Here is a 26,441-nt window from a genome sequence, read left to right on the forward strand (position 1 = left end):
GATCTATTAATTAATTCAGGCATTCTAACAGCACACCCATACTAGCATTTCATGGATTGGTGAAAATGAGACAACTACATGTATTTATATTATTACTATGAATTTATTCCACAAAATCATGATAATGAATCACTGAAGAAAAATGATTGGTAAGAAATAAATTGCTTTGATTGTGAGACAAAACAGTGGCAAGCTGCACAACAGACTATCACAGCAACTAAAAGCAGATTTATGTGGCAAGCAAAACATTGACACAATATGATTGATATATAACAGTTCTTCCCTCTACAGATCAGAACAACCCTATTCATTTCTTGTCATTCAAGCAGCATGGCAATCGCACCATGCCTTGTCACATAACAGCACATTAAAATATTGGAAATTTGAATAGATAGACTAATCTGTCATAACCAGGGCTGTGGAGTTGAGGAAAATATATGATCGAATCTGGGTTGAGAAAAATTAGACTCCCAACACTAGGTTATAAAAGATTTAGACTCATAATGACTGAAAAAAACTTTGGCATGTGCAAGGCTTCTTCAATAGACTGTTAAAAGCGCTTAGTGAACTTAATGGTTTTGCTTTTTTGAGTTTTGGTAGAAAATTTTGAATTCTATTGTCACCATAGGAAAGTCCAACTGGAATCAGGGCAGTTTGAAAATACAATCGTGGCTACAGTGAATACAGATAAACCACAACTCCACAGTCCCGGTTACAATCCTAAACAATTTGTAAGTCTAGTTTGATTCTCTAAAACACATTAGACAAATGGCAATAGCAGAGTACTACGTTAATTGGTTTGTAAAAAATATGTTTTCAAACATGGAAAAAAAAGTCTGCTTACATCAATCTGAGACATCAATGTTGTCTCTTTCAAATTATTATAAAACATGATGAATTTCAAAATGATTAAAAAAAAATTAGGTAAATATGAAATTACGAAATACATTCATTTTATTATTCTAAAATTGTTAAATAAGACAGCACAACAATCACCCTTATATATAATTAAAACATTTAAGACACAAGTGAAATTATACATTTGCTCTATCAAAAGCATGATTAATAAAAAGAAATAAATCGTGGAACTATCATACAAAATAATTGGAAGAATCTAAAAATCCGCACCCTCAATATAGTGAGAGTTTTTAAACAAAGATGTTTTGAAATTGAGTCTCAACCTGGGTTGTGTTTTAGAACTTTCTAGTTTATTGTCAAATTTTTTTTGGTTGCTTCTCGGAGTTAATCTCAAATCAAACTTTTTTTTCAGCTTTCATAAAGCCCTCATGGTTCAATATCAGCATGTTAGGAGGCTTGTATCGATGAAAAATAAAAGCCAGTCAATAAAAAGATTCTTTTTTAAAAACAAAAATCAGTATTTGGGTAGAAACTAATCTTACACAAAACAAACACTAACTTCAATAGTCAAGAATCCATATCAAACTACATTAAACATTTTGCATTTACGAAATCTAATTTTATTTACTGATATTATGTATACAAAATTCACAATAGCAACTATTAACTACAGCGACTGAGCAGTTGACATAAAGTAAAAATCACAGCGAGCGTCATAATAAGCTTATGTATATCCAAAGAGACAGTTTAATTCACTTTCACCTTCTGAGATCTATTTTTTGACTACTCCTCATCTCTGCCCTGTTCAAGGACATAATTTAAATCTGAATTGAGAGAGTCTAAAAATGTAAACTCTATCTTTTGACCAATTCCCAAATAATGCTTGGTGACCACAAAGGTGAAAGTCCTATTTTATGATGGAAGAATATTTCAAACTTCAACCAGACTTCAATCTTTTTAAACATAAACAGTCTCTTCATCAGATCTGCTATTTTTTCTTTCTATTTTTTCTTGTTCTTCCATACGTTGTTTACATACTGTTATGATAGCTTTGTGGGCTTTCGTGTATGCGTCAACACCAATCTTTCGTGATTTTTCATTCGTATTCTTGCATGCTGCACGATTTTTAATTTTCTTACTTTTATCGACTTCTGCATAGACAGGTTCTTCCTTCAAATGGACGGCGTTGTTATTATTAACGGAACGAAGCTCTTTTGGTATTGGAACTGCATATATTATGTCATCCACTTCCGCATAGTCTGAATCATTGTCTTGTGTGTTGTTCCGTATTGCTGGAGAACCAGGAATATCGCTTAAACTTGTAGCCTTAGTAGCCACTTTACTTGACTCAACTGCAGTTAAATACGAGCGTCTTGGAGCCGGAATTGGTCTTGGAAACGGTGGTCTCAAACCAGTTGGACTTTCTAGTGTTTTTGACGACAACATTTGCATAACGAGTTTGTCGTTTTTACTCGTTTGTTTTCTTGGCACTGAATTAGGTTTTGGAAGTGGTGGTGGTTTACTGGAAATCCCATTTCGACTTGATGAAGGTGTGGAACTATACCTTAGCCTTGTTGCTTCATCAGAGGAATGTAAAACTGCTTCAGCGTCCCATGAATGGCTTCTCGAAAATTTGTGTGGGGTTAGTTTGATACCCAATGGTACATTCGTGGGTAAAACTTTCACACCTGTCTTTTTAATGGGGTTTGTTTTGACCTGTTGTTCACAAACATCGACTTCATATCTTGCTCGTTGCTTTGAAGAAATTATGTCTCGAGATGAAGTTGTCACGAGTCCTTCTGAATCAGATTTGTAACCTAAAAAAAATATACATGTGAATAAAAGATAGATCGAATCAAATACTTAGTTGGATGCAGAAAATTTGATTATACTGAACCTTTTTGTTATCAGTTCATGTTCAAACAATATGCCTCAGCAAAATTTTTATTCCTCCACTAATAAATTGATAATATTGAAAAATAAATCACTCCAGTTCAGTTAATTCATTGTATTGCTTATCCTGAAATTTTCAGTTAAGAAGTGCATATTCCTGGCATAAGAAGGTATCGAAATGGCTTGGAGAGTCTGTGGAGTCCTGACTTCGCAGCCATAGTTTGATTTTATTATCAATACGCAATAATACTTCTACATACCTGATGACGTAGTTGAGAACTGAGTACTATTAGATATCAAACTGAGTTGACTGTTTCTTCCTTCTGGATCAGAATTTTGCGAATAAATATCATTTAGTCTTTGCAGTCTTGGTGAAGGCTGTGGGAAATGATGATAAAATGAATCTGTTGAATTATGCTGTGTTGTTTTTCTAGAGTCGTTTTCCAGTATGTCATCCAGAGATGACGCGGATGATAAACTTGCTTTGCTTCTTGATCGCAAGTTCATTGAACGATGATCAGTCTGAAAATGATATAAAAAGTTAATTTTTTTGCTGCTATAATAATGGTCAAAGATTTCCATTAAATCAAAAATTGGAATCATGTTATTCGAAAAAGTTGTTTGTTATTGTATCAAATATTTGAGATTGTTTTTTTTCTTCTGGAAGAACACACCTTTTTACTGTGAGAACATGACTTTATTGCAAAATACATTTTTTATTGAAATTTGCTCGAAGCAAGGTTACTCAGACCTACTCAGAAATAAAGAAACACTCAGAAGTTAGTGTGCAACTAATGGAATGCCAGTAGTCAGTCCCTGACTCTATAAAGAATTATAGGACAGAACAACCCGATAGAAATACAGATTGATGAGGTACTTGACACAGTTCAAGTCAATATGATCATGAAAACATTTAGAAAATTTCTAATTGATCCTAACACTATTCACAAATGGAAATTTCGGGCAAATTCGTTTTAATGAAATAATTATATAAATAGGCATAGATAGGTTTTTACTTTTAAAAACTTAGTAAAATATTTCATACCTAGCCTTTAACAGCATTCATACAACTTACTGATTGCAACTTTCAAATGTTTAAGAATTTTCAAATAGCTACGATTTAAGTACGGCTCTGACAGAAACAATTCATTTGCATGTAAATATCTAAGTGTGGACAGCTCCATAAATCTAAATAAATAGAATATAAAACCAAACAATTTCTATTTCTTACTTCTGCTTGAAGGTGAGTAGCTGATGAGGGTGGTTGAGGAGCTCTTCTTTTCTTTCTTCCTTTAGTTTTACTATTTGGCGTTTGATTTTGTGGTGATTTTTTTCTTCTTGTGGGTGAATTGAGAATATTTTCATCAGAAGATAGAAAGACGTCATCAGAACTTTGACAAAAATCACTCAAGCCAGTTTCAGAACAAGATTCAGAATTAAAACTCTTCAAATCTTCAATTTTTGGAGCAGGTTTTGTGGGTGCCTGCAATGAAAATTATTTTTACAAATTTAAATTACACAAATATGGGTGAATATTTTTTTCGTTTTTTTTTTCTATCCAGTATATCCATAGGTCTTCAAACTACCTGTGACTCTGAAAACCAGAGCTAAGGATTGGGGAAAAAATTAACCATTGACTCGAACTTTAGATTGAAATACAATTTTAAAAAATATTTAGATTTTGACTCTGGGATGTAGAAAATTTCGATCAAATTTAGGTAACAAAAACTTCCATGCATGCAAGCTTTTTTAATAGACTATTAGTGTTAAGAACACTTGGTAAACCCGATGCATTTTGAAATTATGTGAAAAAATTTGAGTTCTTCCTTTCTATAATTAAGAGTCCGAAATACTGACTGTGGAGAATTCAGAATTTCGGAGTTTGAAAATATGATTATCGCCCTCCGACTCAGGTAAAACCATGCCAATCTTCGACTCATAGCAATGCTGAAAACACTAAAATGATTTGTTGTATGTTTAAACATGGGAAATGTAGCCCTGCCATCACAATAAAATTTAAAATCAGTTACTAGGTAAAGTAAATAATATATATATACAGGTTCTGATAGATATTTTCTTCTCTCTAAATGAAATTTTCTAACTCATAAATCAAAACTGCCATTTACAACTTACTGGAGATTTAACACGAAGCTTCACGACATTCATATCTTCAAAAGATCTATGTTGCGGAATAGGTGGCTTCTGACGATCTTTCTTGTTCTTGGAAGAACTACTAGAACCACTGCCTGATCTGTAAATGATGTAAAATATAAACTTACTGCATTTCTTTATCCAAATTAGAAATAATATCCACAATAAGCATGTTTTTAAAAAATGAATTAATTAAAAAGTCAACAACATAAATAAAATAAATACCTTGTGCTTATATTATCTTCATAGCTTTTTGTTCTCAATCTTGATGATTTTTTAGCAGGTTGTGGATTCGAAAATTCAATGTTTTGAACATCTTTTAGTTTTGTCACTCTCATCACAGACCGATTGATCGCTCCACTGAACAAGCCTGCCCAAGGTGTTGATTGGTTGGCTTCAACCATAGCCACTCCCACAGAGTCGGATTGAGTGTTATCAGTTTTCTGTAACATGTCACTGACTGCAACTGTTCCAAAATCTGGGCTTGTTGGAGATTCAATACCTGATAAAGTGAAAATGTAGATTTTAAAGGAAAATATTTGAATTCAAACCTGAATTAGAGGTGATGATAGTTACAGAAGATATTTTTATATTCTAATATTTTAGTTTCATAAGTAGTTTAGTTGAGGTAGAGAAGGGTTTTACAACTCGGGTTAGGGAGCCGAAGCCTGGAACCAAGCTCCAAGCTGAAAATGAAGCTCTAGAGCTGATACCAGAGCCAGTATGATTTCAAACCAGCTTCCGAAGCCCTGTTTACAACTCCAATAGATAAGACATACATTTTTATAGACTTTGTTACAAATTATAGTAAATGTTCTCTTGCAACTTTTCTGCATAATTTGGCTTAAGATGTGGAGAAAACTTGCTCCACTCACACTAGGCTTGAGTCCAATAGTTTGTGACAGTAATAATGAAAAAAACCTACCCAGACATAATGGATATGGGCATTGGGCAAACAGCATTTATGGGATAAAACAGTTATATGCACACTGCACAGATAGGTATAATCGCTGATGTGCCATTTTTAATTTCTGTAGGTGGGACCCTCCTCTCCACATAGCTTCTAGCACCTCTTTACCAGAGTAGTTAGCGAGTTACCAACAATATGTTGTTTTTAATGCTGAAATTCCTACAACAATACCAAAAGAAAACTGATTCAACTTTTAACATGATCCAATAAAAATAGAATTTAGACCATTTTCCACTTCTACTCACTCATTTGCTCATAGATCAATGTTTTTCTGACAGATGCATCGAACAACATATGCGATGGTGATTTGTAAGGTGAAGGTGATGCAATATACATAGGAGCAGATCCATCTTTCTCACGTACACAGGCAATACTCCAGGCCGCATAATCAGATCTGTGTTGCCGCAGATTTCTAAATATTTGACAGGTTACCATGAAATTAATAACGCCATCAAGAAGCAAGAGAGCATAGGATTGCTGGTCGAATGTCTAATATTGCCAAAGTATAGGAAGCAAAATTCCCGGCAAATGAAAGTTGCACCAAGGTGTGTTCTTGAATTACATATACTAGTAAAATTTGGGAAGACATAGGCCTACTGGGCCCTACCGCAATAAAAGTAATAGCCTTCTAGCATTCCGATTTCATCAGACAATGGCAATAATAAAACATCTTGAATAACTTCAGACTATTAGCTTTCTGTATGGCTTTCGTACACCTGTTAATGATAATGTGCCCATCGTTTTAATTAGTTACAGACTTACTTGATCCATTTAGACATGTCATCTTTACAACTGGATGAAAAAATATGTCGATCAACCAGATCACGAACTTGAAAACTATTCGGTCTCTTCTGTCGATTCTTCTCAATTTCATTAATTTTTATATCCTGTCAAATTAACTTTTAATAGTAAAACTTTGGAGGAGTCTTTATCCTATTGTTTAACTCATGGCAAATTTAGAGTAAGTGAAATTTAAATCAATTTACCACTACAATTGTGGGCGGTCCAGACGTGTGTGTACCAATGTGGAGGTAACTAATTTTGTTTGCCTATTTACATCAAGTTGTGTAAAGGGACTGAAACCTATGAGCATGGGGTGTATTCACTTGGCTAACACAAACAGCCCCCAAACTCGTAAAGGAAATAGGAATAAAACTATGGCATAATCCTATCCTGGTACACACACTCCAGGAGTACCCAATTGTGTACAGTGGCCATGTATACCCCTAGCCCAAAGAGGGTTAAATTTACTCCAAGTCAGTCAGTAAAACTCAACATGCATTATGGATTCAATTTGCTAAAACTCAACTAATCAGGCTGCTCATCAATTAGAATATAACCACCTTGTAACTTAAATGCACCGATTGGCGTTTGTGGTTTAACATACCGGTAAACAAATTCAAGGAATAAGATTAAATTGTAATATAAAAAATTCAACATGGCTAGAATAAAAATATCAACATGGCAGAATCACAAAAAATCTCAAAGTTTGTAATCTTACCGATGCAATCAGATTGATTGAATTCTGAGGAGTTTTCTCCGCAACATCTTCAGGATTTAACCAACATTGTAGTTTACCAGCTCTCACTTCACACCACATATATGACCAACATGGCATACCATGACCAACTTCCTAACAAGAACAAACAAATATTATGCTTGGTAATTCGAATAGCAAAAGCAAGCACGAGAAAGCTCAAACTACAGAAAATAAAGAAAAAAGGAAGGTAGGTGGAAATTGGGCTTGTTGACTTTTTGAGAATGGTACACACTTTTAGTCTGCACTTAAAGTATATTACACACCATCCTCCTATATAGCAAAGAAAATTGCACTTTTCTATCCATAAATAAATGTACTTACCATATAGTGCAAAAATCCTGTGATACTTTTCTCTGTGATACATTTTGGTTGTGCAACAAGTCTGCATGTTAAACTGCCATATAATGGTAAAAGTGGTTTTGATCTATAAACAAGAAAATATTGTCTTTTTCAGTTTTTAACTTGAGATAAATTTAAGAACTTTTTAACATTTCAGTGTTCATTCCTGAACGAACTCCAAAGTGAACCAGGAAGTATATAGCAGGATATCAGATAGGGATGAGCAGCCAGAGCCTGAAGTTCTGTTGGGGCTAGAACTAAGCTTACCGTAATAGATGGAGCCCCTCATTGGGGATCCGGAGCTGGAGCCATTGATTTTCAAACTAGCTCTCAAGCACTGTATAAGCATCTATGAATCGACTTGATGTAAATATGCAAGTTACCTTCCTGAATTATTTGCTGTTGGAGCAACTCTTGTTATATCATGTGATCTGATATGGTCATCAACTGATGTGAGATCTAACGCTAATTTTCCAAGTTTTTCATATTGAGGACCCCTGAAATAGTGATTGATTGTTTCTGATGAAAAATTTGAGAATATAAGACAGAAAAATGAGATGTAAAGCAATCTATGATGCTATCAGCAAATATGAGAGTAGATTGTACTGGTTTTCGGAATGCAGAACAAAAGTGATGATCAAATATAATAAAAATGATGCTTTATCAAGAAAAAAAGCTCCTCAGGACAATATTGTCTCTTTAGAAATCATTAATTTACCTATTTACTCATTATATAATATAGATGGAATAATAATGAATGAAATTTTACATTTGAATTATGAGATTTAAAAATCTGATCACTTACATGTTCATATTGGCAGATGGGCTTTCCTTCTGAAAAGGAAAAAAAAAGATAAAAATTAGTGATTGGTGACAAGCGAAATTACCAACTAAAAATCAGATATGCCACTCACCAATCTATCTCTTATTCTTTTTCCTTCTGATTTACCAATAGACCTATTTAATCTTGCCAACAACTTCTGTGGAGTGGGTGCAGATATTGAACCTTCAGACATCGGAAAAGCATGAATTTCAATTTCCATTTTAAAGTTATGAGCAGTTTCCTCACTGTAATAAAAAAAAAGGAAATGTTTCAACAAATATAAAGTAATGATATAAAAATGTATTGTTTCATAACCAAAATCTAATAGTGTAGAGTCACACTCTTGTTTAGATAGATATGCTGCGAGTCTTTGGTTAAAGTCAGGGATGGAAAAAACAGAAATTCTTAACTATTCCAAATGCATTTAAGTATACTGTTTTCAAATATCAAGTATATTCTATATTGTGACATGTTTAACAAAGACCAATATATTAATATAGTTCAGATAAACAAGGATTCAATTGATTCTCTATTCAATTTGCTCAATATGACATATGAACTATTGATTCGTTCGGATCTAGAGGGTATATTAGAGTTAATGTTGTTTTAGTGAATTTAGCATTAACAGCAGTGAGTAAAAACCTGCTTCAAATCAACTTTACCAAGTAATGTAAAGTATGCTATACTTACAATACAAGAACATCTCTAAATCCAACATCAGTAGTTGTTTTATCTGTGCATACAAGTTCAGTATCTTGTACTTCCCCTCCAACACGAACCAAACAAAATACAGCATACCTGCTGGCCTCTAGAAAACAAATTTATTTATTTATATCATTTATCTGTTTGAAGTAGTGGGAAGGATTTCACACAGGAACATGAAGATTTGACTTCAAGATTGGCTTGTGCCAATAAGCCTTATTGCCACTATGCTGCTAACCACCATGTATATGGTTTGTAAGTTAGATTGTTGTAGAATCAGTTCTGGAAAATTCTTGAAATATTTGATTGGATACAGCTTCGTCCAATTATTCATTCTCATACATCAAGGTTGTAAGACATAAAACACAGAGTGGCATTCCGTGTTCAATAATGAGACAATTTTACTTCTTCATTAGCCAAGCAAGAGCCTGTAGTCGAAGCAACTCTGCACATTGAACGCATTTTGAAAACGGAAAATTTTGAACTAACCTTTCACTTTAGCTCCTATGTATCTTTCAGGATCATTCCACATTAATGGGATTCTAATGTCAGAGATAGCCACTCTGCCTGAACATACTTTCGATTCATTTTGAATTCTACAAAATAAACAGCATTAAAAGGATTGGGTATGAAATTTTGGAAATGTTCTGTATTCAATGATTAGATTTCCTGATCTCACAATATAGGGTGATACATTGAGATGTGCATTTACCACCATATTGCTCAGTCTACATGACATGATGTTTGAAATCTTTTGAAAATGCGGATTACATGATCATGTTACAACACGATTACACAAATAAAAGTACAGTATACATAAAAAAAAGGTGGAAAATGAAGTTCAGATCAGCACACTATTCAGATGAGGTCTCAGATATGCATAACATGAGTAAAGATGTGGAAACTATTTAGTTCGACTGAAAACTAAATTGATTTCAAAGCATTTAACATAAGATAAACATTGTATTTTGTCAATAATAATAGTATATGCATCAATAAATCAAATATCAAACGTTAAAGTCAAAACTTACAAAATCACCATTGAAAGACACGCACTAAGATAATGTAGATCTATTTAGAATATTCATATTCATATTGAGATAAACTGATTGCAATTTGCAAAGTTTATTTTCTAGAACTGTTTGTTCGATAATATTATATGATTAATCACCCTTCATCATCCATCACTCTTTCCATAATTTCAGCAGTTTTTAATTTTTGTAGTTCGGCCATGTATGAATACATTCTTGCATTTGACGTGTGCAAGGTCTTTGCAACTTCGAGCAGTTGATCCTCGTGAGTACATGCCGCCAACATACGTGATGCTCCATCTCTGAGTTTAATTTCTTTCTCCAACTTGTCCTGGATTCCAACATGCTGTGAGAAAATATTGAAGTATTGTAATTAGGGATGTTCAAAACAAATACACAACATAAATCATATTCAATATTTTATCTTGGATCAGCGTTTTCCTACTCAGCGAGGAATTTTATTATTGGAGGACAATATTGTAATCTGTACATACTGCCAAAAAGCGGCAACCGTTTATTGTTGAGTGGCATTTTGATGTTATTAAAAGCCTTGGTGGAATATATTTGTGCATTGTACAGTGTGAATCCAGTTCTTATTATTGGTTTATATTGAACTAATTTGAGATATAAACACAGAGTAATTTCATTACTATTTTATATATATCCAATATATTAATATTTATATTATATAAAGAATCAAAGCATATAAGGATTTAGTGGGATGGGAATCTTTGGCTCAAACTCAGGAGCGTAGCCAGGGGATTGGGGCCTTCTTACATTCTTTTGAACGTAAGAAAACAACATTTTTCTGTATTTTCAGATGCTCTGAGGGTTGACTCTTAAAATTCCACTCTTCCGGCCTCCGACCGGACCCGCTAGCTGTTACGGTCTAACTTGGCCATTATAAATTTCAGAACCGCCCAGCCCTTTGAAAATTCTCAGCTACGCCCTGGTTCAACCAACTCTGATCCTATCAGTATTGATGGACGAAAAAAAAATGAATCCTGATTTCTAATACGTGTACATAATCACATGACTCTAAAATTTGGCATTGGTATATGAATAGCGTTTCGATCGCTCGCCACGAAGTGTCACAACTATTTCCGATTTGCACATTTCTATCGGTTGTCCATTGTTTTCTTCTAGAAGACTTCGACCGCAATATTTCAAGTTCCGCGTCAATGTGGCGAAATAAATTACATTTGTGCCGCGAAATACTCGTCAAAACAACCTTAAATAATTGATGTATTACCGTTCTGCACACCGGTCACGCGATTTCGTTGGACGCGAATCAAACAACAAATGTTCTTGTGGTTGTGCAATCAGGTCATTATAATAAACAAAGTAAAATCCACTATAAGAGAAATTCATGGATGCTAATTACTATTGAATGCAAGTAAATCTTGTACATTTGTAAAGGTTGACACCACGTGATTGCCTTCAGTTTTAAAATATCGCGTGCTGTATAGGACATTTGGAACAATATCGAAAAATTTACTCACAATGATATGGGATACGGCAATAATATTTTGAACGCTTGAATAAAATACTTTTGCGGTAAAATAAATGGGCCCAAATAATCTAATTATGATTGAAAAACCTCACAAGCCTTTTCCAAGCATTTAATTAAATTTTTCCAGGTAGCAGCGTTCAAATAAAAATTGTAAATATTTCAATTTTATATGCCTAGTATAATACCAATGACGACATATTTTGTCATTAGCAAATCATCTAAAAATAACTTCATCATAATAACATATAAATGGATTAAACTAAAACGAAATCTGGGCAAACACTTGTAACTAATTCCCACCAATTGAACGTCCAAATTGTGATAAGTATCTTCCAGGATTACTGGTTTCACTGTGTGCTGTTATTTTAACACATTCCCTCCAAGTGTTAATTTGAAGGTGCGTAAAATTTTGATGAGGTGTTATTATAGAGATATTAATTTTTTGGATTCAATCAGTTGCGTTCCGGTCATAGCAATGTCATTTTCTGTATATATGATGCCGAATAAGGGTCAACGATGGAGAACTGTTCTGCCACAAGTTCCTTCCGTCTTTTGCCCATGTTCATACATCATACATACAAATTTGTTGGCGTTAGAAAAAAAGGAACATAAAAATCTTATTGAAATCTGGCATCAAATTAAAAAATGGGGAGTTTCGTCTCGAGATTCCCATCACAAAAAAACGAGTACAACAAATATCCATATGAAATGTCTGATAATTCAATATGTGATATGCTCATTTTATTCGTAGTGAAGTAAAATCAGGGCTGTGGAGTCGGGAGTCGTATTTTCCAACTACCCGGAGTCGGAATCCAAATTTTGATTTCCCTGGGGTCGGGATTTCATACTTTTAACCACGATAAACAAAAGTCTTATTTATTTGCAAAAACTAAAAAAGCAAACAATTTTTTCGATGCTGAATGTCCTCCGACCCCATAAGATTCACAATAGTAGCTAGCGTTAAACGTTAAAATGTCGACTGTATGGATAGTTGAGAATTAGAAAAAAAAAGATCAATAGCGAACTTTCGATTGGGCAATTTTTTAATCGCAGTTGCAAATCATTTTTAAAAATGGTTAAAATGATTCGTTTCAATATCTGCGCATTACCATACCAAATAAAGAAGTCGTTTTGCTTTACCGACCAAGTGAACAAAAAATCAATTATCGGCATTAGGTAGCGCTAAGATGCGACGTAAATAAAGCCATAAATGGAGCGGGTCATCGGAGATAAACGAAATATCGGTCGTATGTTTTTGACTTTGCGTAAAAGGTAAAAACTCAACGGAGCAAATATTTGGTTGCCCTTGACGAACTTGTGACACATTTAAAACGCAAGACATGACAAATTAGTTTTGCGATCATCAAGAGCGCGCTATCCAATTAAAATACGGCCCAGACCCGAGGTGCCTATTTGTCACACAAGGTCGTCCAAATGGACGAGCAATAAAAATGTAATCACAAGTTTTTCAATAAAAATGTAATCACAAGTTTTTCAATAAAAATGTAATCACAAGTTTTTGATATTAAGTCTGAAATACGATAAATAGCCCAATACTCAGCGATATTAAGTTAAGCTTTATTGTTAAGTTCAATGGACATGACTGCGATAACCGAGATCATTAACATAATATTAATACTGAATATAGACATGTTTTTCGTTTACGGAATTAAATAGTCCTGTTGGCCGCCCGAGATGAAACCATTCGGGAATTCTATTTATCTTCGCGGTTTTGCCATGTTTTATTATGTTGGAATAACAAGATTTACAATTTTAACGCGCGCGACGGATGAAAGAATTTTTTTGAACCCAATATGGTTGAATTTCTAGGCCACTTGTAGCAGTAGGTTATTTAAATATAATTAGTATGAGCCAAGTATATCGCAGGGTATCACCTTTAATCTAAAATGTACCCGAGAGTCGTTATTATGAAGCGTAATTGGTTAGGTAATTGCATTTCCGTGTAAGCTTAAGTCTATGATGTCACAATCGCTTGTAAATAAAGTTACATCATCTTATGCTATCGATTGAGTTTCTTATATGCCGAAATACAAGTGTGCGAAAAAACGTAATGTCATGAAGTGTTATTTATTAATTACCGTGCTGTATACTAATAAGGCCGAAATATCAAATATGACCAAATCTAAAATACTTGTTTGATATGAACTATAAAACAACTTGAAAAGCAGTTGTTACTGATTTGTTTAGCCTTTGTATATAAAAGCATTTTACTTTTTGAACGTCTATTCAATGACGTTATGAACTTCTCAACAGTCACATAACACATACTACATCGTATACTGCGACCCACGACAAATTTCGTGTCGAAATTCAAATATTAAATAAAACCTTCGAAATTTCAAGATGTCTGGTTGCGCTTTGATAAAATTTGCACAAAGTACACACAACAAATCTATGATGAAAATGTGTGACCAAACCGCGTAGTGATTTTTCTAAGAATTGAAATAATAACTAATTGATTTTTTATTTAATACGCGAAGGGGATCAGTCCGATTATCCATATCATACGTACCTTTTTCAAGCTGGCACCAATCTGTCGTATATAAAATAAATTTAAATCCATAAGGACTTCATTGCCGCCCGGGCATATTCCATTTGTTAACGAACATGTGTCGTTTTCGACAGTCATATTCATAAATGTAAAAGTCTATGCTTCAAAAAAATTTTCACACACATATGTATAATTCTTTTATATTTAATCTGGGTCGACATAAAAAGTAAATTTTAAAAATGTAAGGTAAAATATATTTCCCAACAGTGATCAAGAAAAACTTCTTTGTCACGAATGACAGAAATAAATGTAAGATATCTTCTAACCTAAATATAATGAACCACTTTTTATTAGCTGTAATAAATTTGTTTTTGGACTCATTTTTTGAGGGATAAATGAGAGTTTTAACCTAAAGTAGGCAAATTAAATGCAATAAAATTATAAGCTTCGACAAGACCTTTGCACCAAATGGTTTATTAATTAGTAACGAGGTTCGGGGGCTTTGTAGGTGCACAGTTAGGTTTAATTGAAACATAATGAGAAATGAGATTAGTCATAAACGACCTCTAACCTAACTATGTTATAAATTATATCAAAACAAACATTATTGTATCTAATGAATTTCCTCTGATTATAATTTCAATTCATTATTTTATTCTATTTATTGCCACAAGAGCAATAGTGTTGGACATCCAAATTCGAAGATTTAACGCAGAATTAACCTTGAACGATATAAGAATCTACCACATTCGAACTGATATACCTCAGTTCGAATATCCTCCAAAATTGGGAATCCTCCCAACTATTTTTCTGTTTTGAATATTTTAAGTTTATTATCATCCACCACATTTATTAACTATATGTGTCTTCGAGCAAGATAAACATTCATAGTTGAATTAGTAATTTCGACAATACGAAATCCCGGGAATTACGATATGAAGATCGCTTCAGGCTGAACTTATTTTAATTAATACGAAAGTTGTGAATCAAATCTTCCAAATTCATATTGAATAGCATGCATCAAAATCTGCGAAGGTAACTCATTTCTCCCATTTTTTATAGCAGTACCTAGTCGGTAGTTAGCATCTGTCTATATGCAATACCTTGTCTTGCTTGCACTGTCTATGCGAGTTTACAAACAAACATAAACTAATTTCAGACCATGAAAGCTGTTTTATAAAACAAGAACTGTCCCAAATGACAGTCGCATAATCGTCAGGCAGAAATAGGCATACTTTCTCCAGTCGTCTACTACGTTTCAACAATATCCTGTTGGCGATTACATAAAGGTCATCGGTAAATTGGCATCGATACATGTCAACTAGACAAAAAGCATATAACCGACATTATGCAGCTGTCTGCGTATAATCGGAGATGCGTCTTGAAATTCTTGTTGGGCAAGCGTTCGTCTGACATGATCCCTGAGTAAATCTACATTGAAGATTTGATACATAGCCTGATGAAAGACGAACTTTGCTTCTGTAATAGTAGGTATATGTACCAAGTATGCGTAATTGTCCCTAAGGATTTGAAAAATCTCAAAGATTGGACATAGCGAAAACTATGATATTCCGCTAGGTCCTACCTATTTGACTATACTAGTTTCGAAATGGTATAAAGGTAGCCGGGATACGAAATTAGTCATGCCCAGTGGGAAATTCTCACCAGTATGCTATCTTACAAAAATACATCTAACTTAATTCTTAATATTTTTTCTATTCATAGAAGCCTCATTTTGAAAGTTTTGAAGCATTCTCGGATGACCATAAATAATGCAGAATGCTTTTATTGTCGCCGTACAATTCTGTCATTAAAAAAGGCTCGCTAAACCTTAGGGACCTGCATACTAAATTAATCTAATTTTATTCTACGAAACCGAATGTAAACTGACGACCATTCACTTTTCTATCATCAATATAGTCCAGTCTTTAACTTTTCGAAGATCAAATTACGAACATAACACAACTTCCGTTATTTATCGTATTTTCATAAATCAAAAACCAAATGGGAGTTATATCTACAAATATCATATTATACAATAACTGTTACTGTACTCAACGAGCAACTTGTCCTGCGTGATGTAAATATCGAAATAATTGATGTTCACAAATTGGTTTAGCGAAAGATATGATAACCGCTCTCTCTAACTTACTTTTTCTTTGAACGCGATCGACCTACGATAATTAACAACATGCTCAACACTCATCGCTACACTGGTTGTGTATGCAATCAATTCGACAAATGTTAAATCAATTGAGAGCTTTTAGCGACATTACACATGCAAGCTTCCGATAGGTTATCCAAATTTGGATTTGATCGAGCAGCAATTACCCGTGAAAATAGCACCTCTATCGTAAACTTGAATGTCACCGACTCCTCTGAGCGCAACCGGTAACCACAAAAGAAAAAGTGATTTGTTGTGAACGACTGAAAAATATAACTATGACGCTGTAATACGATGTTTTTTGTACGGTTTTCAACGAATTAAGTATTGTGTATGTAAATTTATTTCAGCGCTGAGAAAGTGTTTATTACTTTCAAATCGACAAGGCAATTTAAAGTTACGTCAGAACACAAAAGAAGAGATGACTTTTCCGTTTGCGACAATCGCTCAATTCGATATGCCTGTTTTCAGAAAAATTGCAATCGGTCGACTTCGATTTCGGCCTGTACGTCAGTAATAATGACACGTATTATGACGCACTACCATATCTCCCAAGGCAAAATCACCTCAGAAATGTACAGTGCCACAAGTAAACCGATGGCGATTGTACGTCAGGCAATACGCCACGGGTTCCTCGCAAATGTTTTCGACAAAATATTAATAAACTCAATTACGCTCCTTCGATCGAAAACCAGACGTCGCAAACCCGAATTAAGAACTGAAATTCTCCCAAGAGGACGTTTACCTAGGAAAGGTGAAAATTCCGTACAATTCACTGGGGATTTCAACGTTAACGCATTAGAATATCAATGTATTAAGCATAAACAGCAAAATAAAATCAAGTTTCAATAAGGTATTAGGGGTCGTAGTCTGTATAGGCGGAATAAATTAGCCACATACTAATGCTATGAGCCACGAAATTTAGTGGAATGAAGTAATTGGTGACACAGTATCAGGTTCAAGACGAAGCGGACAGAAGTAAATAAACAACACAACTACATCCCAATAACAAATTATCGACTAGTAGTAAACACGCATTTACACAAACGTCGCTTTATGAATCTTGAATATGATTGACGAATAATATTACAATCGAAGACGAATTTGATATTCGCAGCATAAGATAACATAATGTCGCGATGACATCAAATACTGAAGTTTGTCGTTTTTTGGCATGCGATCAGTCGGACATATTTTAGGATAATATTTCGTGCAAGAAGAGTTAATTTGAATACTTTCAGTGAACTTTTGAAGTCAAATTATAATATTATTATATAAATATGTACAAATATTAATAACAAAATAATGCTGGATTAGTAAGTATTAGCATAGATAAAACGATGCCCATCATATATGTATATATACATAAACAATGCCATCAGGAAAATGGCGGTTTAGTTATCAAGTTAGTTGAGCAAGTTATATTGGTTAATCAATCGCATATTTAAGAAATTGAAAAAGCACTGTCTTGTCTTGTCCGCATATTATTGCACGGTTAGTATTACTACTAATTTTATGACATGTATATCTACCAATTGGTTTTATCCGCCTATTATTTCAAACATTTTTTGATAGAAAAGCATTTAGTATAAATTGGTTTAACTTTCCACACACGCCACGCCAATTTGGTTTTCTATAACTCAATTCCGAATTACTAAAATATGTATAATTGAAAAGTAGTTTTATTTCTGATTAGTCATTTCTGTTAGAGTGAAATAACGCGGTATTTTTAGTTTTCCGTCATTAACAGTTAAATAAGTCATGGAAACGATGCGGCCGTGGCTTGAAAGGACACTCCCATTTTCCTAGTTTCATTTTTGGTTTGGAGTTACTATTTGGCGTATTTTACTACTGCTATTAACTAGTGTGTTGCCCACTGGCGGAATTATCACCAATCTAAAAACCAATAGTTTCACACCACTTAAACTGGAGCCAAAACAAATGCCGATTTAATGTACGGTATATTATGCGCCTCTGTTGAACTATTCTTCTTAATCTAATATTTTCATGATATCCTAACATTCATATTTTGGAAGTTAAAATTCATTTCAAAATGATATTCATCCTTCCTTTACTAATGAAGGAATTTAAATGTAAGCTGAATGACTAAGCCTGAACAGAGAATATAAGCTCTTTTACTGAGCCCAATATCTGAATAAGTTTTTTTTTCATATAACAGCATCCTGGATTAGTACACTGTGGTAAAAATGACCACATTATGTTAGCATTTAACACAAGTTGAAAGCAGGGGCGGACACTTTCCATAATTTTGGGGGGGCGAACTTGGATCGCCTACCGAAAAACACCGCGCCGTGTATCGTCACGTAACAATAACCTGTCGATGTCATTCTCTAAGTATTAGCATGTCATCTTGCTACTCATATATCGATTACCTAGGCAGCTTTGCTCGGACACGGAACTTGCGCGTCACTGATCCAATTTCTTGAATTCCGCGAGAATTAGCCCACGGCTCTTGCTAACATACAGAAAATAACAAATGTGAGGAGTCGTATTAGGTTATTGTTTCAATTCCTAGTTCTGCATAAAGCGCACTAACGCCGTTTCGTAAAAATTAGAAATGCAAAACAAGTAACAAGCTATAGTGCGAATTTTTTTCCTAAATTTTACCAAGGAATTATCATTTGACTAGTAGAATTGCCATTATTGCCGATTTATTAAATCATCATTTGAACTCGAAATAACATTCAGGATTCACGCAATGACTTTGCAAGTTTTATTTATGATTTAATACGAAAATAAACAGGCAAAAGTTCAGGCGCGCAGCCAGGATTTAAAAAAAGGCGGAGGGGGGGGTCAAAGTCGGAACTTCCCATTGCCGTCTGCAACAAGCACCGCGATTACGCGCTCGTTAAAAGAGCCGCCTATTTAAGCGTATAATGATTTTTCTGTCGATCCATGACAGCCACGAGATTCTAAAATGTCCTTATATATTAATTTAATTGTGTGCAACGTAACTCGCGGTTGCGACTTCTTACGTCAAAATATAAATATTACTAAACTAAAGTACCACGGCGATATGAGGACATAAAAATATGAGATAAGCTGCCTGATGTATTTAATTTTGATACGTATTTTTGCAATCTTCCGAACTCGTTATCGCCGTTACAAAAATCTCGATATCTGATATAAAATCCCATATAGTACAATTTTAATTCATACAATGAAAATAATTATAAAGTATACTAGTAAATCAAAAATACAAATTCACCGCCTCGAAATCCACGCGGAACAGTCGCCGCGATTACGCCACTTGTTAAAAGAGCCGACTTCATCAACGAAAAATGATATTCACTTGTGCAAAGTAATCAATCAAAGACCGATACGGGCATATTCAAAATGTCTTGATTTATTAATTTTATTGTCTTCAAGTTAAACTGCGGTTGAGTCGACAAAACAAGAGCCACTCTAAAACACGACGGCAATCCGCGGACATAAAAATGTGTGGTAAACTGCCCGTTTATATATTGTTTTGATCCGTATTTTTGCTATTTTGCGCATTCGATAAATTTGAGATGTACTTGTCACACTGGCTCCGCTCAATCGCAATGTTGTCACTCCGATTATTTTTAAAGATAAAACCTTTCGAAAAATCCGTAAATTTCCTGTCAATTCTCACGTAGTAAAAGTTATTTCAGTACAATAAAAATACATAAATAAATACAAAAAGTGATCGAATATACTTTAATTATCTTATATATCATCACAAACCGGAGAAAAGTCGCGTTCTCAGCTTTGTTTAATGTTAACACGAAAATTTTCGACGTCAATTTAAAAGTAATGGATAAAAAGGCAAATCCCGCTCACAATTGACCGTGTTTCGATTTTAGTGACGAAATGTTTTTAATGGTCAAGCAAACATAATTTGTGCCGTTGGCACACGAAATTTTGCGATTTTCGATGCCTAGAAAAGCGTTTTTAGACTGTCGCGGGCCTCAAAACTTATGTTGTTTACAGTTTTATTTTTAGTATTTCATATTTCCGCTTCTCAATTTTTCGACATAGTAAATGCTTTGATCTTTTCCCGCAAATTATGCTGGGCCTTGCACGAAATCCATAACGTAAAAAGATACGTCCAGCGGTGAAAATTGTTTATAACAACTTTAGATCTAGTTAATTTTTTAGCGATAATAATTAATTGTTGTAATGAAACACAGTTTGCCTCTTACACTTCTCTCGCAAGTGCCAACAATAACACTATTGAAAGATTTTGACAATGAGAAAATCATATTAAATTGTACAAAAATGAATTAGATGTGCAAAACCGTGGCGCGTGATCGGCGGTGCGTTTGAAGACGGAGTATTACCCGTGCGGGCGCGCATGTTTCACGAAAATGTGAGGTGCTCCGAAGGCGCATTATTGTAAGAAAACAGTTATAATATCGGTAACTATTAACCGTTTAATTGCGCTTGACTATCGCACTTTTCGGAAATGATAATTTTGTAAGGCGGAAACAATATGTATGAAATTTTTTTGCGAAATTATTGGGGGGGCGACCGCCCCCCCTCGCCCCCCCGGGTGTCCGCCCCTGGTTGAAAGGTCAAAAACCTTGGCACAATACAAATTCTTTCCTCCTATAAAGGCAGATGGAAGCCACACTCAGTCAGTTTGATAACAAAACATCAGTTTTCAATTGGCGTTTCATGACAATTCAACTGTCACCACAAACCATGCGGCGCCAAGATGGTTCGATGTGTGGAAATATCGTATGCGAAATCAACAAGATGACTAATGCCATCCGGTGATCTGAATAGGTAATTGTCGGGCAATAATGAACGCGAACAATTCAGGAAATTATTCAACAATCAGAATAAAATGTACCATTTGAAAATACAAAATCATTGTCAAAGGGAAATTCTTTATAATGCACTCAATAACCAAAGTTGATTGATGAACTGATAAAACAGACAGCTGTAACAATTTTTGAGAAAGTTACAAAGGCAATAGCACTCTATTCAGATATATGCCATTTCTTCTTCAACATTAATTATGATTAAAGTATAGGAATATCTATACAGAGAAATAAATCATTAAACAATCCATGCACAAGCTCTTCACAACATTAGAGTATGTCAAAACATGTGTGTTATGTTATTAATCCTTTTCAAAAAAGTGTTTGATTTTATGAACCACTATAGCAAACCATAAAAATAGCCAAAAGTGTAACAAAAACTCTTTCCGGCATGTGCTGACGAAAACTGATGTTTGAATCATTTCAAGAAATGTGAAAAATATTTGGGTTGAAAATATTAAAATTCCTCATTGAAGTCAATTTCGCAATAATACCAAAATAAGTAATTGTCTCTTTATATAAATTACTATTCTATATTTTTCAATATAATTAATAAATAAGCATATTGGAAAAATCCTCAATCATTTCAGAATATGATAAATCTACATAAAATTACCTGATCAAAAATTCGTCTTTTTCTATCTTTGATTCTCAAACTTCTGTTCATTGTTTTGCTTCTTGAGAAAATGTCAAATCTTGGTCGTTTCTTGTGTGAAGACATGGTTCCAATAGTCGTTACTATAGTAACAATTACATTTATAATATAAACCTGAGAGATTAAATTAAATAAAAGTTCATCAAAGACAGTATGAAAAAAACAGCATTGCTGATATTACATATAGAGAAGAATGCTATCAATTTTACAGAATTGCTAGAACTAGAAAAGCAACGGGATATATAACAAGTAAAATTTGAATCTAATCATTGATTCAAATGCAGAAAAACTAGTACCAGCAATTAAACAGTCTCAAATATTCGGAAGAAAAAATTCAAACACATCAAATTAGAAACATATACTATAGTATATTTGATACCACTGCATAGAAATCAAAAATCAAGAATGTCATTTGATACTATTCGGTCTCTAATCAGCGCTCCAGAAGTATGTGTACCGATGTGGCGATAACTAATTTTGTTTGCCTACTTTACATCAAGTTGTGTAAAAGGACTAAGCCTATGAGCAGGGGGATATTCACTTAGCTAATACAGACAGTCCCGGATCTGGAAATAGAACTAAAATAAGGAAAATAGGAATAAAATTATGGCCTAACACGGTACACATACTACGGGAGCACCCTCTAATTTTTTAACAAATGAGTGTATTAAAACTTGATCTGATTCATCTCACAGTTGTCTATCATTCTTTACACTCAGTCACATTGCCGCAGCTCTGCATATTTATTTATTCATCTGTGAGAGACAATCAATTACAAGATCACAGAATTCTGGAATTAGTGAATTCCTCATAAAAAGGGTTTTCTAAGCTTCCTTCTCACACAATTCACATGCTTGCTTCATTTTGCATTTGATGAACTGGCCAATTTTTGCTTAAATTCTTCCAAGTGCTGATGTAAACTTGGAGATCTTCGAGCACAAAGTAAAACATCATCAACAGTTATCCGCTTTCTTTTTGCATGTTGAGCAAAACACTCTAAATCGTTTGCTATTATCTGAGATTGCCTGTAAGTTATTTCAGCAATGGTAGCGATAGTTTGCTTTGTGAAAACAATTTCATCTTTTTGTTCATGTTGTATATTTTCACATATTTTAGACACTGTATAATGGATAACTTGTTTAAATCTTTCTTCTTCAAAATCTTTAGACATTGTTTGATAGGAAATGCAAGGTACGGTATTCCTTTTATATTGTGTGATAATTTAAAATATGCAATGGCACTGAAAAATACATGGCATATTTTGAAGTTACAGGGTTAATAAGTTATGTAATTCGTTTAAATACTCAACACCCATTATGCAGTACCGTTTTTGAGAAGTTTGATTATTGTTATTTGGCAGTTTTTCCATTTAGATTTTGAATTTGGGGTTTCATCAAATATATTTTTTCCAGCAACGAATCGGATTATTTCATTTTGAGAAATATAAATGTTTTAGATTGTGCTTCCTTTTACTGTTTTAGGTTATTACGAAGTAACGTTTCACCGATCTTGTGGTGATATGGCAATGCCAATATGGGGGGTCAACACCCCTAAACTGTCTATTAAAGTAGAGATGTGTCATTTTCAAGAATTGATGTCTTTACTGCTTTAAATATATCTGTAGACTATATGGCTTATTTATGGAATTGAACTATTCCTGTATTCCAGACTGGATTCCATGGCAGATGCACGCCCGAGGGCGCTAGCGCTCCACAAAAATGCACGCGAGCGAATTCAATTTTGCACGCCAAAAATTTGCAATTGCTCACCAGTGTAAATCGGTTTAAATAGTTTTAAAATCAATAATCTAGTAATATAAAGATGCCAAAAAATTATAACTTTACAATTGTCGACTAATACTTGCTTGCAAGATTTGGCCTGATCGAAAAATGCGAAGCAAAAATCACCATATCGTGTTGAATGATAGGAATCCCGTGAGAAAAATCGCCTCCTCACCGACGCTGGCCATTTATGGCTCTGATTCAGCGTATTTTTAATACAATAATTTTACACGGATGTACCGAACAGTACCGGTATCTAAAGTCGCACAAACACTCTCAAAATTAGTGACAAAATATAGAAATGATGTTTTGGGGGTCAAAGGTCAAACGTCCATTTTTGCTATGATCCAACTTATTTTTACGTGGATGTATTGAGAGGTATCTTAGTTCGAAATCAGTTTAGCGGGCGCAGTTGTTTTGCACGCCGTGAGCTATAATTGCACGCCAGAAATTCTTATTTGCACGCGGGAATTTCTGATTGCACGCCCGATTTCTCGTTCGAGAAGGCCATGAAATCCAGACTGGCCTGTATTTAGGGAACTATATCATGGATAGGACACAACTGAACTAACTAACTTCAACTAAAATGTTGTACAATTTTTATTAGGTAACATTCCTGAATTGCTGTAGCCTATTGCTGTATTAAGAGTCTAAGAGACATGTCCATGCTTTTACTGTTTTACGACCAACAACTGAAATTTTCACCTATTACGGTACCGGTACAGTATTATAGTTTTTTAAAACTCATTCATTTTATTTCATAGCTTAGTTAAGTAGTTATTTATTGAGGCATGAATCATACCTGCATTCTGCAAAGGTTACCGGCCAGCCGGTAGCATACAGTACCGGGAGTCTGACTACTGGACTATGCAATACGAAAATAGCAGACTAATTTAATTACAGAATTAGCCGGTGTTTAAACATAGCCTAGTCTACAAAGAGTTTGTGGTACTAAACTATACAGTACCAAACCCTGGTATGTGTGATTTAATTTTTTAAAACAGTCTGAAATAAAATATCACCTCAAAATGTAGGGTAGTCTATTACGAACCTGTCTGCAATGTTTTGTTTTGTAGCGCTTGTTTGTGGCGTTGTTTGGCGCCACCAGTTTAAATCTACCTGCGCAACCATGCATGTTTGCCTGATCTTTGACCCCATGAAATTCTACTTGGATGTTTCACCGAGCATCGATTTCCTTGCTTATTTCTATAATAAGGACCAATCAGCAAAACGTAAACAATGACGTAACAATGGCAGTTTTTAAAGCCCCTCAGACACTTCTCTCGTTCGGACAGATATTCGAGCGCGGTTGTAATCATTGCCTCGTTTTCAGTTGTGTTTTTGAAAATTACCGTATTTCCCCACGTATAATACGCATTTTCGTGGTCAAATTTAGTCTCACAAATATGGGGGTGCGTATTATACATTGGTTTACAAAATATCAAAAAAAATTAATTCTCATTTTATGGCTAATAATTGTCACATTTAATAATCTTAAGTTCCTAATTTTATGTGACAAAGTCTGTTAGAATCAGATCATGATTGATTCGGTAGAAGCATACCCAGTTCAACAACAATTTAGTGTTGATAAAGGCCCAGAAAAAATGATGAAATAAAAGTGATAAAAATATGCTGTAGCCTACATCCGTTAACTGCAGTCATTGTCTGGTCTGTTTCTCTCGTTCCGCCGAATCGGCAAAACTTCACGGTAATAAATTACCTTATGAGTGACCTACGGCTTCTCTTTGAAGTGCGGCGTCTGAAAACACTTTCTGATATCGAGCCTTGTCAGCTTTTAAAGGGGGAGGGACAAATAACTTAACAAGAAATTTTAATGTCAAATAACATCACATCACGATTGGCAGATGTTTCACAGGCAAATACATGAAACATATTACCAGATATATATAGTTAACAAAAGGCAAGCAGACAGAATGTCTGAAACGTCCAGATAAAACATCTACAAGACAAGAGAGGACGAAATTTTGATATGCGTATTATCGTAAATATATACTACTACGGTATTATGCATGGAGTTTTGAAAATATTCTTGTTAAAAATGTACTGAAACCTAGGTTCGTGTTATCTACGGGCGCGTGTTATACACGGAGAAATATGGTAATTGTAAATGAAGTTATTTAATTGTCATTATACTTTTCGGTGAGCTTTAGTTCAATTGCAGTAATTAAAAATTAGTCCCAGAAAATCTACGATAGACTATGCTAAAATTAGCTATCATTACCTGTTAGCGGCACCTGGTCGTATATTGTGATAAAATCGATGCTTTTTATTATGTAACTCAGTTTGTAAGTGCAAACTCTCCGAAACTCCCGCAAAATATACATCCAAAATTTTGCAATAGTAAAGTATAGGGCAGGGGTTCTCAAACTTTTGATGTTGCGGAGCCCTTGAAAATGTTGACTATTATTCACGGAGCCCCAAAATGAATGTTAAAATTGTTACTTTTAGATTTATATTCCTGAGCAAGTTAAAAGCACTTTACTCAATTCAAATGCTGAACCCTTTTTAATAGGGTTAATACAAGTCATAAATAAATCTAAATTTCAAACATAAATTATATACTAAAGCTGTAAATTTGACACTTGACAAACATACTAATAAATTAGGGGTCGAATCTTTTCCCTTTTGACATTTTTAGAAGACTTAAAAGTCCGCTAATAATGTGCGCGATTGCATT

At 34.2% G+C, this 26,441-nt stretch overlaps 2 protein-coding genes across 3 annotated transcripts; both read right to left on the reverse strand.

Moving 5' to 3' along the window:
- Nucleotides 1–89: 89 nt before the first annotated feature.
- On the reverse strand, nucleotides 90–22,819 carry LOC120335370 (uncharacterized). 2 transcript variants are annotated; one of them, XM_039402867.2, is made up of 16 exons: nucleotides 21,924–22,819; nucleotides 10,448–10,653; nucleotides 9,766–9,872; nucleotides 9,265–9,382; nucleotides 8,666–8,819; nucleotides 8,557–8,585; nucleotides 8,135–8,248; nucleotides 7,734–7,836; nucleotides 7,374–7,505; nucleotides 6,635–6,759; nucleotides 6,118–6,284; nucleotides 5,128–5,404; nucleotides 4,885–5,002; nucleotides 3,983–4,234; nucleotides 3,012–3,273; nucleotides 90–2,675 (listed from the first exon to the last, which is right to left on the reverse strand). In XM_039402867.2, exons 1-16 carry the CDS (start codon nucleotides 22,026–22,028, stop codon nucleotides 1,816–1,818), a joined length of 3,129 nt encoding a protein of 1,042 aa, XP_039258801.2. In that variant the 5' UTR covers nucleotides 22,029–22,819; the 3' UTR covers nucleotides 90–1,815. The 2 variants fall into 2 exon arrangements, with proteins under 2 accessions (XP_039258801.2, XP_039258800.2); XM_039402866.2 differs by lacking the exon at nucleotides 21,924–22,819 and adding an exon at nucleotides 14,354–14,541.
- Nucleotides 22,820–22,821: 2 nt separating this feature from the next.
- Nucleotides 22,822–23,133, reverse strand: LOC144432080 (centromere protein S-like). The gene has a single exon (XM_078120130.1). It carries the CDS (start codon nucleotides 23,131–23,133, stop codon nucleotides 22,822–22,824), a length of 312 nt encoding a protein of 103 aa, XP_077976256.1.
- Nucleotides 23,134–26,441: the final 3,308 nt, after the last annotated feature.

This window comes from Styela clava, chromosome 2, assembly GCF_964204865.1.
Source record: "Styela clava chromosome 2, kaStyClav1.hap1.2, whole genome shotgun sequence".
Classification (NCBI taxonomy): domain Eukaryota; kingdom Metazoa; phylum Chordata; class Ascidiacea; order Stolidobranchia; family Styelidae; genus Styela; species Styela clava.

Excerpts from the sequence above, each read along its gene's own strand:
- LOC120335370 (XM_039402866.2), bottom strand. The coding sequence starts at position 14,476 with ATGAATATGACTGTCGAAAACGACACATGTTCGTTAACAAATGGAATA. Across the intron at positions 10,654-14,353 it reads TTGGTGCCAGCTTGAAAAAG|CATGTTGGAATCCAGGACAA; the intron begins GTACGTATGATA and ends ATTTTCTCACAG. Across the intron at positions 7,506-7,733 it reads CAGGATTTTTGCACTATATG|GAAGTTGGTCATGGTATGCC; the intron begins GTAAGTACATTT and ends TGTTCTTGTTAG.
- LOC144432080 (XM_078120130.1), bottom strand. The coding sequence starts at position 23,133 with ATGTCTAAAGATTTTGAAGAAGAAAGATTTAAACAAGTTATCCATTAT.